The 13,695-nt window shown below is 48.0% G+C and overlaps 1 protein-coding gene and 1 non-coding gene across 3 annotated transcripts in view; one reads left to right on the top strand and one right to left on the bottom strand.

Annotated features, from left to right (window-relative positions):
* LOC101142938 (uncharacterized) overlaps nt 1-5,765 on the bottom strand; it is a 106,364-nt gene extending 100,599 nt beyond the window's left edge. The window contains exons 1-3 of one of the 2 annotated variants that reach the window (XR_008676934.2): nt 5,077-5,765; nt 4,375-4,452; nt 2,340-2,520 (exon numbers count right to left, since the gene is read on the bottom strand). This is a non-coding gene — a transcript (uncharacterized protein). Of the gene's footprint in view, nt 1-2,339; nt 2,521-4,374; nt 4,453-4,879 lie in introns of both variants that reach the window. The other variant, XR_010129952.1, reaches the window with a different exon arrangement.
* Nucleotides 5,766-6,233: 468 nt separating this feature from the next.
* Nucleotides 6,234-7,988, top strand: PCBP1 (poly(rC) binding protein 1). The gene has a single exon (XM_055378045.2). The coding sequence runs from the start codon at nt 6,568-6,570 to the stop codon at nt 7,636-7,638; it is 1,071 nt and encodes a 356-aa protein (XP_055234020.1). The 5' UTR covers nt 6,234-6,567; the 3' UTR covers nt 7,639-7,988.
* The last annotated feature ends 5,707 nt before the right edge of the window (nt 7,989-13,695 follow it).

Raw genomic sequence — 13,695 nt, 5'->3', positions numbered from 1 at the left:
GGTAAGATACATTGCTTGGAAGTGCCTGTTTCTGGCTTCTGGCTGGAGGCTCACTTCCCAGCCTGGCATTTATTTATGAGAAATAAAGCTCTCCTTTCCAAATAAAAAAATTTGCCATCCTGGCTAACACAGTGAAACCCCATCGCTACTAAAAATACTGAAAAATTAGCCAGGCATGGTGGCACACGCCTGTAGTGCCAGCTACTCGGGTGGCTGAGGCAGGAGAATCACTTGAACCCGGGAAGCAGAGGTTGCAGTGAGCGGAGATTGCGCCACTGCACTCCATCCTGGTGACACAGCGAGACTCCATCTTAAAAAAAAAAAAAAAAAAAAAATTCAACAGATATATTTCCAACTGTAGTAACCTAGAAAGTAACAGGGGAAAGGCTCTCTCAATTTACTCTTACTTTATTTTTTATTTTCTTTTTTTAGATAGGGTCTCACTCTGTTGTCCGGACTGGAGTGCAGTGATGCGATCATGGCTCAATACAGCCTCTGACTCCTGGGCTCAAGTGATTCTCCCACCTCAGCCTTGCAAGTAGCTGGGACTACAGGTGCACGCCACCACACCCAGTTAATGTTTTTATTTTTTTGTAGAGACAGGGTCTCACCATGTTGCCCAGACAGGTCTCCAACACCTGGACTCAAGTGATCCTCCTGCCTCAGTCTCCCAAAATGCTGGGATTACAGGTGTGAACCACCGTGCCCAGACTACTATTACTTTAAATAAAAGAGAAATAGAAAGATAAATCTTAAGAGAGAGAGAAAAACCACTTAAAAAAAAAAAAAAAGCTACGTTAGTAGGGCAATTTTTTATTTTTATTTTTTGAGACAGAGTCTCACTCTGTCGCCCAGGCTGGAGTACAGTGGCACCATCTCAGCTCACTGCAACCTCTGCCTCCCAGGTTCACATTCACATACCTCAGCCTCCCGAGTAGCTGGGATTACAGGCACGCACCATCATGCCCAGCTAATTTGTGTGTGTGTGTGTGTATTTTTAGTACAGACACAGTTTTGCCATGTTGGTCAGGCTGGTCTCGAACTCCTGACCTCAGATGGTCTACTCGCCTCACCACCTCATCCACAGTACTTGGCCAGTACGGCAACTTTAAATAGCTATAGGCCAGGCATGGTGACTCACACCGGAAATCCCAGGACTTTGGGAGGCTGAGGCAGAAGAATCACTTGAGCTCAGGAATTCAAAACCAACCTGAGCAACACAGCAAGACCTCATCTCTACTAAAAATAAAAACAAAAAAATTAGGCCGGGTGCGGTGGCTCACACCTATAATCCCAGAACTTTGGGAGGCCGGGGCAGGCAGATCACCTGAGGTCAGGAGTTCAAGGCCAGCCTGACCAACATGGAGAAACTCCGTCTCTACTAAAAATACACAATCAGCCGGGCGTGGCAGCACATGCCTGTAATCCCAGCTACTCAAGAGGCTGAGGCAGGAGAATCGCTTGAACCTGGGAGGCAGTGGTTGTGGTGAGCCAGGATCACGCCACTGCACTCCATCCTGGGCAACAAGAGCGAAACTCTGTCTCAAAAATAAATACATAAATTAATTTAATTTAAAAATCAGCCGGCATGGTGGGCACACACCTGTAGTCCCAGTTATTGAGGAGGCTGAGGTGGGAGGATTGCTTGAGCCTGGGGGATAGAGGTGGCAGTGAGCTACGATGGAGCCACTACACTCCAGCATGGGTGACAGAGCAAGACCTTCTCTCAAAAAATAAATAAAAATTAAAAATAAAAAAATTAAATAACCATAGTATGCTTGCTGAACCAGGTAGGTTAGAGAAAATAAATGTGGTCCCTGCCCCCAGAGAACATAAGAGTCTTATTGAGGAATCCTTCCCACCCCTTCCAAACCCATAAATGTAAACATCAGGGAAAAGAGGGAAGAGATTTTCTAAAACAAGAGTTAGGAACTTAAGGTAAATGCATTGGCTGTTTGGGGACAGAAAAATAGTAACTGGCTAGAAAGCCTTTTGAGTTTAAGGTAAAGCTATCCCACACATCAAAGTCCATATCACAAGCATCAAAAGCCATGGAAAGGTAATCCATAACTAAGAGTCAAGAGGTTCAGCTCAGCTTCTAACAGGCTGTGTAACGTTGGGCAAGTCACTTCACTCCTCTAATCCAAAAATGGCTCTTCTGTAAAATGGGCATAGGACCCTACTGGCAAAGTTGTCTGTGATGATTAAACAAGTAACGTGAAAGCACTTTGAAAGGTTTTACGTGACATACCAACTTAACGTAAGAGGAAGCAACAATCATTCCTCTGTATGTAGCATAAATCCTGTGGTTCAACTTCCAAAGTCTAAACCTGACTCACCTTCTTAGCCTTGTTAAACCCCTCAACCAACCTGTGGTCACTGAGAGGAGACGAGTCATGTGTAAGGCTCCAGGCAGGGGTGGGGCAGTGACTACTCAGTCAGTTGCTCCATGTCTCAGTGGTTTCATCTATAAAATGGGTGGTGTGGAATTCACTCAGGTATCCACAAGATAATGCAGGTCTGAGGAAGGGAGTGGAGATTTTACCAAAAGTGCAGAAAACATTTACATAAACCTCCCGCCCCCCCAAAGAAAAATAACCGAAGTCATCAAATATCATCACTCCCTGGACATAAGTAGAAGGACCCTTAGAGATCATTTAATCTCTTGCTTTATAAAAGGGAGAACTGAAACCCTGACAGATGAGTTGTAGAAGTCTCAGAGCTAGACAGGGGCAGAGCTAGGACTAGGGCCCAGAGCCTCAGATTCCAAGGTCCAATGACCTCTTTGCCAGACCACAGCATCACCCAAGGTGTCTGTATGACATGTTACCAACCCCAAGACACATTACAATTTAACCAACGTCCAAACGTAGGCTACCGAAGGGAGAAACTGTTAAGACTCTGGGGGAAGGAGGGAGGCTAAGAGCTGGGGAAGCTGGGAAAGGGAAGGCTTCACTGAGGAGGTGCACTAAGTCCCAGGAGTACACAACAGGAAATTATGGAAATATTTCAGTAGGTAGTCTTGGAAAGAAAGACCTGACAGATAAAATTTTCTCTAGGGAAGAGAAATAAGTTAGACTTACAAGACCCGAAGAAGGCTTTGTTTGAACATTCCTTGATTATATGCAATTTAGTCCTTTTGTTGTCACCTGAGTTTCTAACACTTTGTAATATTTTTAATTCCCTCATCTATTCTGTCTCCCTATGAGACAGGACTCTGCAGAGACCACATCCAGTTTAGTGGTTAAGAATGGAGTCTCTGGACTCAGATTGCCTAAATTCAAATCCTTGCTTTACCACTTAATGGCTGTGTGACCTTGGATAAATTCCTTCACTAATCTGTACCTCTGTAAAACTGACCTACTATCACCACCCATTTCAGGAGGTTTTGTGAGGATTAAATGTGTATAAGCGGTCACAACTTATTAATGGGTTTTTAATCACTTTATAATGTGTCCTTTTTATATATAAAGAATAAAAATTACCCAAGTATATATACTGCATGTAGTAACAAGTATTGTTTTGCAAAAATTTTGTTATATATGTGTGCATAAATGTCTTGTCATAATGTAAAATTTGTTTCTTACAGTGGTTTTTTTAAAAATGTGAGACACTGAATACATAAAAAAGGCTTAGAACAATGCCCAGCACACAGTAAGCACCTAGTGCTGTAACTGTCATCGTTGCTGTTATGTACCTATTAAATGTTTGTAGTTATATAAACTAACATGAAACCACTTTGGAAAATATATCTGATAGTAACGTAAGTTAAAGGCAAAAAGCCCTTCTCTTTGTCTCTCATATCCACACACAATCAGAGCCCTGCTCAGGCACCAGTTTGTTGCTTGGCCCACTAGCTACGTGTTGCACTGAACTGAAGAGTCCACAGACTGACCTAACACTCTGTCATGCTCTGTCAATCTCTGCAGAGAAATGGAGGCTTGGTGCCAGAGCGAATTTATTTTTACCTGGTTGGGGTGCTGGGGTGGGGGAGGCAAGAGTCAAGCCCATGGGGAGCTGACGGAAGCAAGTGAGTCATACAAAAAACCATTTGCTCCCCCAGAGGCAGGTAGGCTTAAATGTGCCACAGACAAGGCCAGACCGACAGACACCTGAGCCTCTGGGCAGGCTGAATCACTTCCCCCTCCCTATCTTCACCAGACACTGCATAAGACAGCATTTCAGCCCGCCCGCCCGTTACAGGTGTAGCTCTTACCAGGAAAAGCTGGGAGCTGCCTGATACAAAAAGGGGCTGACTGCAAAACAAAAGATTACCTGAAGGGCTCATTTAAATGACAAGCTCACCTAAACGTTTTAAATGGTATTTAAATTCCAAAACCCTGATTTACAGAAAAATCTGGAAAATGTGCTCACCAGTAAGGAAATCTGGAGGTCCATCCCCGACATTGTGTGACCTTGAATTAAGCACTTCATCTTTATGTTTGTCTTCCTCTGTTTAAAAGAGAGAGAGAGAGAGAGATAAAAACACCTACCTCAGAGGACCATAGTAAAAATTAAAGATAGAATACGGTGAAATGCCTTGCATCGGATGTGCTGGCACTGGCCAATGCACAATAAACGCCTGTCCCTTCTAGACTAAAAGTGAACACTTAATTGTGGTAAACTATTAATAAGATTCACCGGCCAACTGTCCTATGAAAAAGTCAGAGGCATTGTAGTCTCCTCGTAGCTCTCGTTCTCTCCAGCACAACAGCCCATGCTAGGAAGTCTAGAAAAGCAGTAATTTATCTCATTCCTTAAATTAAACAGGTTTCTAAATGCTTTGGTACTGTGGAGACCCAAATTATCCCTTGATACTGCCCCCTATTATCTACTATTAAGCTTTAAAAAGGGAAGAGAGATTAAATATTGTGCCCACATTTTACAGTTATTCGCGTTCCCGTTTCAAATTAAGGGGAGGAAAACGCGTTAAAATTAGGCCTCCGACCTTCAGACCAGCCTGTGGGGTTTTTTAAGTCATAAAACTCGCGGAGCGGGAAGGCCCCGGGGAGGAAGGGGGGTGCATTCTAGAGCTTTCGGGCCGACCCCAATTTCTCGTTGGCAAAGAATGCTAACCACGTGTCGCCATTTTGTGTTCAGGAAACATGGCGGCCGCCCCAAGAGTAAGGAACAGGGGAGGCGGAGTAGCGCCACGTTAGCCGCTTTCCCTGAGGGATTGTGAAGCACGTTGCGCACGGGGCCCTTTCTGGTCTGGCTTAGCCCAAGGAGGAAGGGAAAAGGGCAGAAATCACAACTCGTAGGCCAGCGTCTTGAGCCACACTTCCTCAGCGGGAGGAACCGGCAGAAAAGGCCTTCCAAGATGGCGGGCCCTGACGGGGCCGCCCCCCTTGAGCCTGGCGCGGTGGCTGCGCCCATGGGCCCGAAAAGCAGCCGCGGGAGCCCAGGCCGCGCGGAGAAAGCCGCAGAAACGTCCTGAAGCCCTGGCCGGCAGCCCCTGAACAAACGAGGCCTCCACAGGCGTACACTATTGTTTCTAATGTCGGAAAAGGGTGCCGCGGTGGAAACGACACAAGGGCAGGAGGTGGGGTTTCTGTGGCTTTAACCGAAAGAAACTTGCGAAACGCAAACAAAGCATTATGTAAATGGCGCCATTCTTTTTAGGACCACGTTTCTAGCACGCCCCACAAACAGCAGAGCCGCGATTCGGCAGGCGGCCGTGAGTGGGTTTCGGTCTTTCTGCCCACCGGCCGCCGCCGGGGAGCAGGACCTGGGGTGGGGAATCCATGCAGGGCGCCCGGACGCCGGGGACGAAAGGGGCCCACGTGCCCGCCCGCGCGCACCCGCTCCGCAGGCCTCGCCTCGCCGCCCCTCCCCCCCGGAAGAGGGCTGCTGTCCCTCCCATCCCCCCACACCCTCGCGCACGCGCCCTGGTCACCTCACGCGCACGTTTTAAACCCGCGGCGTCCCGGCTTGTGCCTGCAGTTTCCGCCGGGGCTGCCCGTGTCGTTCCGCGCACGAGCCCGTTATGTAGGGCAGGAAAATAATGTCTATCCCGCATACACAGCACTAGTATTTTCAGTCACCTGCCAGTGCCGTTAGAGTCAATAAAATACGTAATCATTTTAAAACTTTGCCGGACCCACAGCTTCCGCCCATCGTGCGCTTCATTTTCACTACTGCAGTGTCAGAAGGTTTTTTTTTTAAGGACCATGTGAGGGTTGGCGCAATCTTGTGACCTAAAAAAGACGGGTCCTCATTTTTTTTCAAGGGGTCCTGCGCAGTAAGCACTTCCGGGGTCAGAGGGTACGCGGGGTTGAAAGCGGGCTTCCCGCCCCGCCCAGACCGCCGAGGCTGCCGCCGGAGTCGCCACCGCCGCGCCCTCGCCCACCCGCCCGCCCGCCGCTCCCGGCCCCGCTCGCCCCCTCCGCCGCCGCCGCCCGCCCCTGCGACTACGCTGCGGCCTCCCGCCCGCTCCCGCTCGCTCCCGCGGCCCTCGCTCGCCTCGCGCCGGCAGTTTTGGGCCTACACCTCCCCTCCCCCCGCCAGCCGCCAAAGACTTGACCACGTAACGAGCCCAACTCCCCCGAACGCCGCCCGCCGCTCGCCATGGATGCCGGTGTGACTGAAAGTGGACTAAATGTGACTCTCACCATTCGGCTTCTTATGCACGGAAAGGAAGTAGGAAGCATCATTGGGAAGAAAGGGGAGTCGGTTAAGAGGATCCGCGAGGAGAGTGGCGCGCGGATCAACATCTCGGAGGGGAATTGTCCGGAGAGAATCATCACTCTGACCGGCCCCACTAATGCCATCTTTAAGGCTTTCGCTATGATCATCGACAAGCTGGAGGAAGATATCAACAGCTCCATGACCAACAGCACCGCGGCCAGCAGGCCCCCGGTCACCCTGAGGCTGGTGGTGCCGGCCACCCAGTGCGGCTCCCTGATTGGGAAAGGCGGGTGTAAGATCAAAGAGATCCGCGAGAGTACGGGGGCGCAGGTCCAGGTGGCGGGGGATATGCTGCCCAACTCCACCGAGCGGGCCATCACCATCGCTGGCGTGCCGCAGTCTGTCACCGAGTGTGTCAAGCAGATTTGCCTGGTCATGCTGGAGACGCTCTCCCAGTCTCCGCAAGGGAGAGTCATGACCATTCCGTACCAGCCCATGCCGGCCAGCTCCCCAGTCATCTGCGCGGGCGGCCAAGATCGGTGCAGCGACGCTGCGGGCTACCCCCATGCCACCCATGACCTGGAGGGACCACCTCTAGATGCCTACTCGATTCAAGGACAACACACCATTTCTCCGCTCGATCTGGCCAAGCTGAACCAGGTGGCAAGACAACAGTCTCACTTTGCCATGATGCACGGCGGGACCGGATTCGCCGGAATTGACTCCAGCTCTCCAGAGGTGAAAGGCTATTGGGCAAGTTTGGATGCATCTACTCAAACCACCCATGAACTCACCATTCCAAATAACTTAATTGGCTGCATAATCGGGCGCCAAGGCGCCAACATTAATGAGATCCGCCAGATGTCCGGGGCCCAGATCAAAATTGCCAACCCAGTGGAAGGCTCCTCTGGTAGGCAGGTTACTATCACTGGCTCTGCTGCCAGTATTAGTCTGGCCCAGTATCTAATCAATGCCAGGCTTTCCTCTGAGAAGGGCATGGGGTGCAGCTAGAACAGTGTAGGTTCCCTCAATAACCCCTTTCTGCTGTTTTCCCATGATCCAACTGTGTAATTTCTGGTCAGTGATTCCAGGTTTTAAATAATTTGTAAGTGTTCAGTTTCTACACAACTTTATCATCCGCTAAGAATTTAAAAATCACATTCTCTGTTCAGCTGTTAATGCTGGGATCCATATTTAGTTTTATAAGCTTTTCCCTGTTTTTAGTTTTGTTTTGGGTTTTTTGGCTCATGAATTTTATTTCTGTTTGTCGATAAGAAATGTAAGAGTGGAATGTTAATAAATTTCAGTTTAGTTCTGTAATGTCAAGAATTTAAGAATTAAAAAACGGATTGGTTAAAAAATGCTTCATATTTGAAAAAGCTGGGAATTGCTGTCTTAAACTCTTTGTTGGTGCTTTTTTTTCCCTCCCCTTTTAGCCTGAGGTGTTTGGAGGGAGGAGGGAGAAGGGTGGGCCCGTCCTTGGTATTCTCTCAAGCTCTTCTCACCTTATCGGTAAGATTCCATTCCCTCTGTGCCCCAACAAAGGAACATGGCAGGCTGGGCCTGCTTTGGGATGTTTCCAGGGACAGAGGGGTTCAAGTTCCAGAGAGAGGCCTCTGCCCATTTCTCTGGTAGAAACAAGGTTTTCACGAGGGGAAAAGGTGTGCCCACTCAGTAGGACCTCTAAATGGCAGAGCGTCCTCTCCATCTAACCAGTTCCCCCCACCCCCACCTCACAGGATAAACTTAGCCAGGAACAAAAAAATATTCTGGAGTGGGAGGAGCCTGGGGAAGGGGTGGGGGGGGGAGGGAAAGGAAAGGAAGGGAGGGCAGTGGGCCGGGGAGGATTGGGGGCTTGGAGGAGGGCAACAGCTGCCGGGTGGTGGTGGGACTAGAGGGGTCTTGGTTGGGCAGCAGGGGTGGGAAGGGGGGAGGGGACGGTACCAACGAGACGCACGTGTCAAGCATGCACCTGTGGCAAGCAGCCTGTCAGAGGATGTTATTACACCTGCCAAGTGGTGTATCCAGAAACAAAAGAGGCCCAGTTTCCAATTCTTCACCTGTGTGCAATGTTTAGAGAATCGCTATACCAGGAAATAATCCTGCCTAAATGGGTCAGTCTTCACAAGGCGGGAATGTAGACTGATGCACTGACTATAACCTAAGAATGATCTGAGTGTTAAAGATGCAGATTCCTCTGTCCCACCCCAAAACTAATCAGCTGTATTTTTAACAAACACCCCAAAGGAGTCTTAGATTTGAACGCCACTGATTGTCTTCAGTGGAGGAGGAAAATCCCGCTGTGAAGGCCGTAGCACCCTCACGCCCACATCAGCCAATAGGACTATCCCTGACCTGATGAGAGAAGGAAAACTGCTAGGCAAAGGCAACATTAGAAACAATAGTATGAGAAAATAGAGCCTGAGATGAGGGAAAGAAGAAACAATAGTATCAGACAATAGACCAGTAGGTGCCAAAGTGGGTAGTTCAAACCCCAGGCACTATGGGAGATCACTCATGGCAAAGAGAAGTTCCTGTGGGAGGGGAGTATTATCCACAGTAGATATTCGTTGAGGCTTATTATGTGGTCACGCAGGGTTAGGCAAGCAGTCACTGAAAGGAGCCCAAATTCTGGAGTTAGACTTGCTTTCAAATTTGAGTTCTGCCTCCTATTCATGGCTTTGGACAAATTAATCTCTATAAATGAAGATGTTAAAATTAACACCTTCTGGGCTTGTGAAAATAAAATGAAAGCATGTATATAAAACAGAACAGTGCTTAGAACACAGTAAATTTCAGTGTACTCGATTATAAAAAGCCAAAAGGCCCATTTCTGGGGGCTGAGGGTTGGCCACAAAATCTGGGCAGAGAAGACAGATGATTAAAAGGTAGGAAACAAAGCAATGTGTATTAAATGAGTTGGACTGAGAGGCCAAGACAGGTGGGGAGGGAGGGGGACCTAGTGAAGACCCAGAAGTGGGTACCATGCCTTCTGGGAACAATGAGCATAAATCCAAATCAAGGCAAGAGTGGATATAAGCTTGAACCCTCAAACACCAAGCCAAATAGTCTTTGAAGAATCGCTGAAACGCTGGGTGAAGCAGTTTGAATGCCCTATGAAAAGCAGGTCTTAATACCAAAAATTAGGCCAGGTGCGGTGGCTCATGCCTGTAATACCAACACTGGGAGGCCGAGGTGGGCAGATCACTTGAGCTCAGGAGTTTGAGACCAACCTGGGCAACATGGTGAAACCTCATCTCTACAAAAAAAAAAAAAAAAATAGAAAAATTAGACAAGTGTGGTGGTGTGCACCTGTAGTTCCAGCTACTTGGGAGGCTAAAGTGGGAGGATTGCCCTGCACCTGGGAGGTCGAGGCTGCAGTGGCCTGTGATCATACCAATGCACTCAGCCTGAGCGACAGAGCAAAACCCTGTCTCAAAAAAGAAAAAAGAAAGAAAAGTAGGCCTCAGACTTTCCTGAACCTCCTCCCCACTGCATCTTATACTGGGCAAAGCTGGCAATAATTTGTAAAATAATGATTTAGGCAGCAAGGCATAGGACGAATTGCTACTTGGAGAGATGAAAAGCAAGAATAGCAGTTGGCAAACTACCTCAAGGAAGAAGCAGGTTCTAATATAGGCTGGCAAGTGGTATCAATAGGAATGCAAGGAAAGGAACTAGGCAATGGCAGAGATTGAAACTGGGTGTGGAGGCCAGAGGAAGATGTAAAAAGGGGGAGCAATGAATTCAGGCACGGTGATAGAAGTATATGCAGACAGAAATAGTCAACAAGTAGCTAGAAATAAGACTGAGGTGAAGTCAAAGCTGCATAGGAACAGAGGTAAATGAGGGGAAGGGACTAGAGATGGAGTTTTGGGGTATTTCGTTGGGTTGAAGGACCTAGTTTTCTTATTCACTGGGTACCCTAGTACCTGTCACCATACCTGACACATAGCAGGGACTCAGTAAATATTTGTAAAGTGTATATGGAAGAGGCAGCCAGTGAGGACAGAAGGAATAGTTGAAGCAGCAGGAGAGAAATCAGGAGAGTGCCCTTGAGAGAAGTCAAGGAGGAACAGTCCAGGGCTGACGGAGTGACAATAATGCTGTAAGGAGGTTATTTAACAGATTTGATTGAGCAGCTACTGTGGGCAAAGTACTCTGAACTACATCGTGCTGTTGTGGTGCGCTTGGAAGATGTCTAGTAGCTGATTATAGTTAAGAGTATGATCTGTGGTAAAGGGAGGAAGAGGAGGTGGAGGAAGCCGTAAAATTACTTAGGGCTAAATTATCACCAGCATTGAATGCCGTTAACAAAGGCTTTGAGCGTCATACTGAAAATCGGTGGTCTCCAAACATTTTCTTAAAGTATAGGCCTTCCATAGCAAGTCTTTAGCATATGTCTTTATAACTTGTTTGTTTATTTATAAATTATATATGTATGCTAATCCTTATGCTTGTTTATAAGCTATATATAAGCAGAATCCTAAATATTATATACATTATAAACACAAAAGTTAAATATTACCAGTTTAAAAACAAATGAAATCTGAATCAAAGACAATTTTTTTAATTGAAATCTAAACTATTTATTTACTTATTTATTTTTGAGACAAAGTCTCTATTGCCCAGACTGGAGTGCAGTGGCATAGTCTTGGCTCACTGCAATCTCTGCCTCCTGGCTTCAAACAATTCTCCTGCCTCAACCTCCCAAGTAGCTGAGATTACAGGTGCCCACCACTACACCCAGCTAATTTTTGTATTTTTAGTAGAGACACGGTTTCACCATGTTGGCCAGGCTGGTCTCGAACTCCCAACCTCAGGTGATCAACCCACCTTGGCCTCCCAAAGTGCTGGGATTACAGGTGTGAGCCACCACACCCGGCCTAAATTATTTAATTTATTTTGAGACAAGGTCTAACTCTGTCATCCATGTTGGAGTGCAGTGGCACAGTCAGGGCTCACTGCAACCTCAACCTCCCCGACTCAGCTGATCCTCCCATCTCAGCCTCCTGGGTAGCTGGGACTACAGGCATGTGCCAACATGCCCGGCTAATTTTTGTATTTTTTTGTAGAAACAGGGCCTCACTATTTGCCCAGGCTGGTCTTGAACTCCTGGGCTCAAGCAATCCGCCCTTCTTAGCCTCCCAAAGTGCTGGAATTACAAGTGTGAGCCACCGCCCCTGGCCAAAATCTAAATCTTAATAGTTTTTGTTGTTGCTGTTGTTGTTGTTGTTGAGACTGAGTCTCGCTCTGTCTCCCAGGCTGTAGTGCAGTGGCATGATCTCAGCTCACTGCAACCTCTGCCTCCTGGGTTCAAGCGATTCTCCTGCCTCAGCCTCCTGAGTAGCTGTGATTACAGGTGCGCACCACCACGCCTGGCTAATTTTTTGTATTTTTAGTAGAGATGGGGTTTCACCATGTTGGCCAGGCTGGTCTCGAACTTCTGACCTCAGGTGATCCACCTGTCTCGGCCTCCCAAAGTGCTGGGATTACAGACATGAACCACCACGCCCAGCCAATCTTAATAGTTTTTTACCCTTTCTCCCCAGTCCTTTCAGACACCAAAGGAATTCTGGGGAAGACAATTTCACTGGAATGAGTATGTTTGGGGAGCAGAATTTCAGAAGAGTGATGCGGGGAAACCAGTTTGCAGGAGGAGAGGAGGGCATAGTGGGTGAGGAAATGGAGGCAAGGGTGTCCACTGCTCAAATACTTGATGGTGCAAAGGAGGAAAAGAAATAAGTCAAAAAGTTGGCCGGGCACGGTGGCTCACGCCTGTAATCCCAGCACTTTGGAAGGCCGAGGCGGGCGGATCATGAGGTCAGGAGATCGTAGACCATCCTGGCTAACACGGTGAAACCCTGTCTCTACTAAAAATACAAAAAATTAGCTGGGCGCTGTGGCGGGCGCCTGTAGTCCCAGCTACTTGGGAGGCTGAGGCAGGAGAAGGGCGTGAACCTGGGAGGCGGAGCTTGCAGTGAGCCGAGATAGCGCCACTGCAGTCCGGCCTGGGCAAAAGAGCGAGACTCCGTCTCAAAAAAAAAAAAAAAAAAAAAAAAAAAAAAAAAAAAAAAAAATTAAGTCAAAAAGTTGAGCAGTTGAGCGGGAAAATATTGTTTTGTTTTATTGTTTTTGAAAGGAACCTCACTAACAGGAGATAATAAGGAACCAATAGTAAGCTGAACGTTAAAGGTACAGGTAAGAGAAGACTATGGCTCTAGCCATAGTCTGTTGGACTGTTGGAATTTAACTCTGTCCCCTCTTTCATAGGGACTTGCATCTCAGAATTCCTCTCCTTTGTCCTTTCTCTTTGGGGCAGCTTGAGCATGTCCTGTCCTCTTCTGGATGGAGGACTGGAAATTGATGAGGCCCCTATGCAGTTGCTGATTCTTGTCACAGCCCTGTTCCTGCCTCCAGCTGTTAGGCCATAGCCACTGCCATAGTTGGGAAGAGCTGGAACAGGTTGACAAACACCTGTTGTGTCATAGCCATAGTATTTGTATCATGTGTTTAGAAGGCTGGTCTCCCCCGGTCCCCAATCCCCTCCCTTGCCCCACTCAAATATAGACACACACACATGCACACACGTACATGACCACCACGAGCTCTCCTCCAGCCAGTAGTTTGGACAGTGAATCACCACTCTTGGGTTCACCCCTAGAGCAGCTACTTACTCCCTGTGACCTGAAAAGTAAGCAGTATTTACCAAGAGCTTCAGGTTTGTGAGTTGAACCCACCTCACCCCTTGCTACTCTTGGCTACCCCAAGTGGTGAACCACATACTGTCCAGCATCCCTGGGCCTGCCACCTCCTGCCAGTGAGACAGCGCCCAGTCAGACATACAAATAGGCAGTCACAGCAAGAGAAGCCTTCCACTACCAAGTCCTCTGCTCACCTCACCTAACCTGGCCACCTGAGGGGCCTTCCTAAAATTCAGATCTAAACACATGTGTCCCCCGATCAAAGGCCTTCAAGTCCCACCTTACCCCCATGGTCTATGAAAGAAAACCCAAACTGTTCAGCACAGTTTTCCAGGCCCTTGAACATCTGTTCCCCACCAGCCTC

The sequence above is a fragment of the Gorilla gorilla genome, chromosome 12, assembly GCF_029281585.2.
Source record: "Gorilla gorilla gorilla isolate KB3781 chromosome 12, NHGRI_mGorGor1-v2.1_pri, whole genome shotgun sequence".
Classification (NCBI taxonomy): Eukaryota; Metazoa; Chordata; class Mammalia; order Primates; family Hominidae; genus Gorilla; species Gorilla gorilla.
The sequence above is the reverse complement of the archived record's forward strand: the minus strand, read 5'-3'. Positions and strand labels throughout refer to the sequence as shown.

What these genes read in the sequence shown, in the direction of transcription:
- PCBP1 (XM_055378045.2), top strand. Translation starts at nt 6,568, where the DNA reads ATGGATGCCGGTGTGACTGAAAGTGGACTAAATGTGACTCTCACCATT.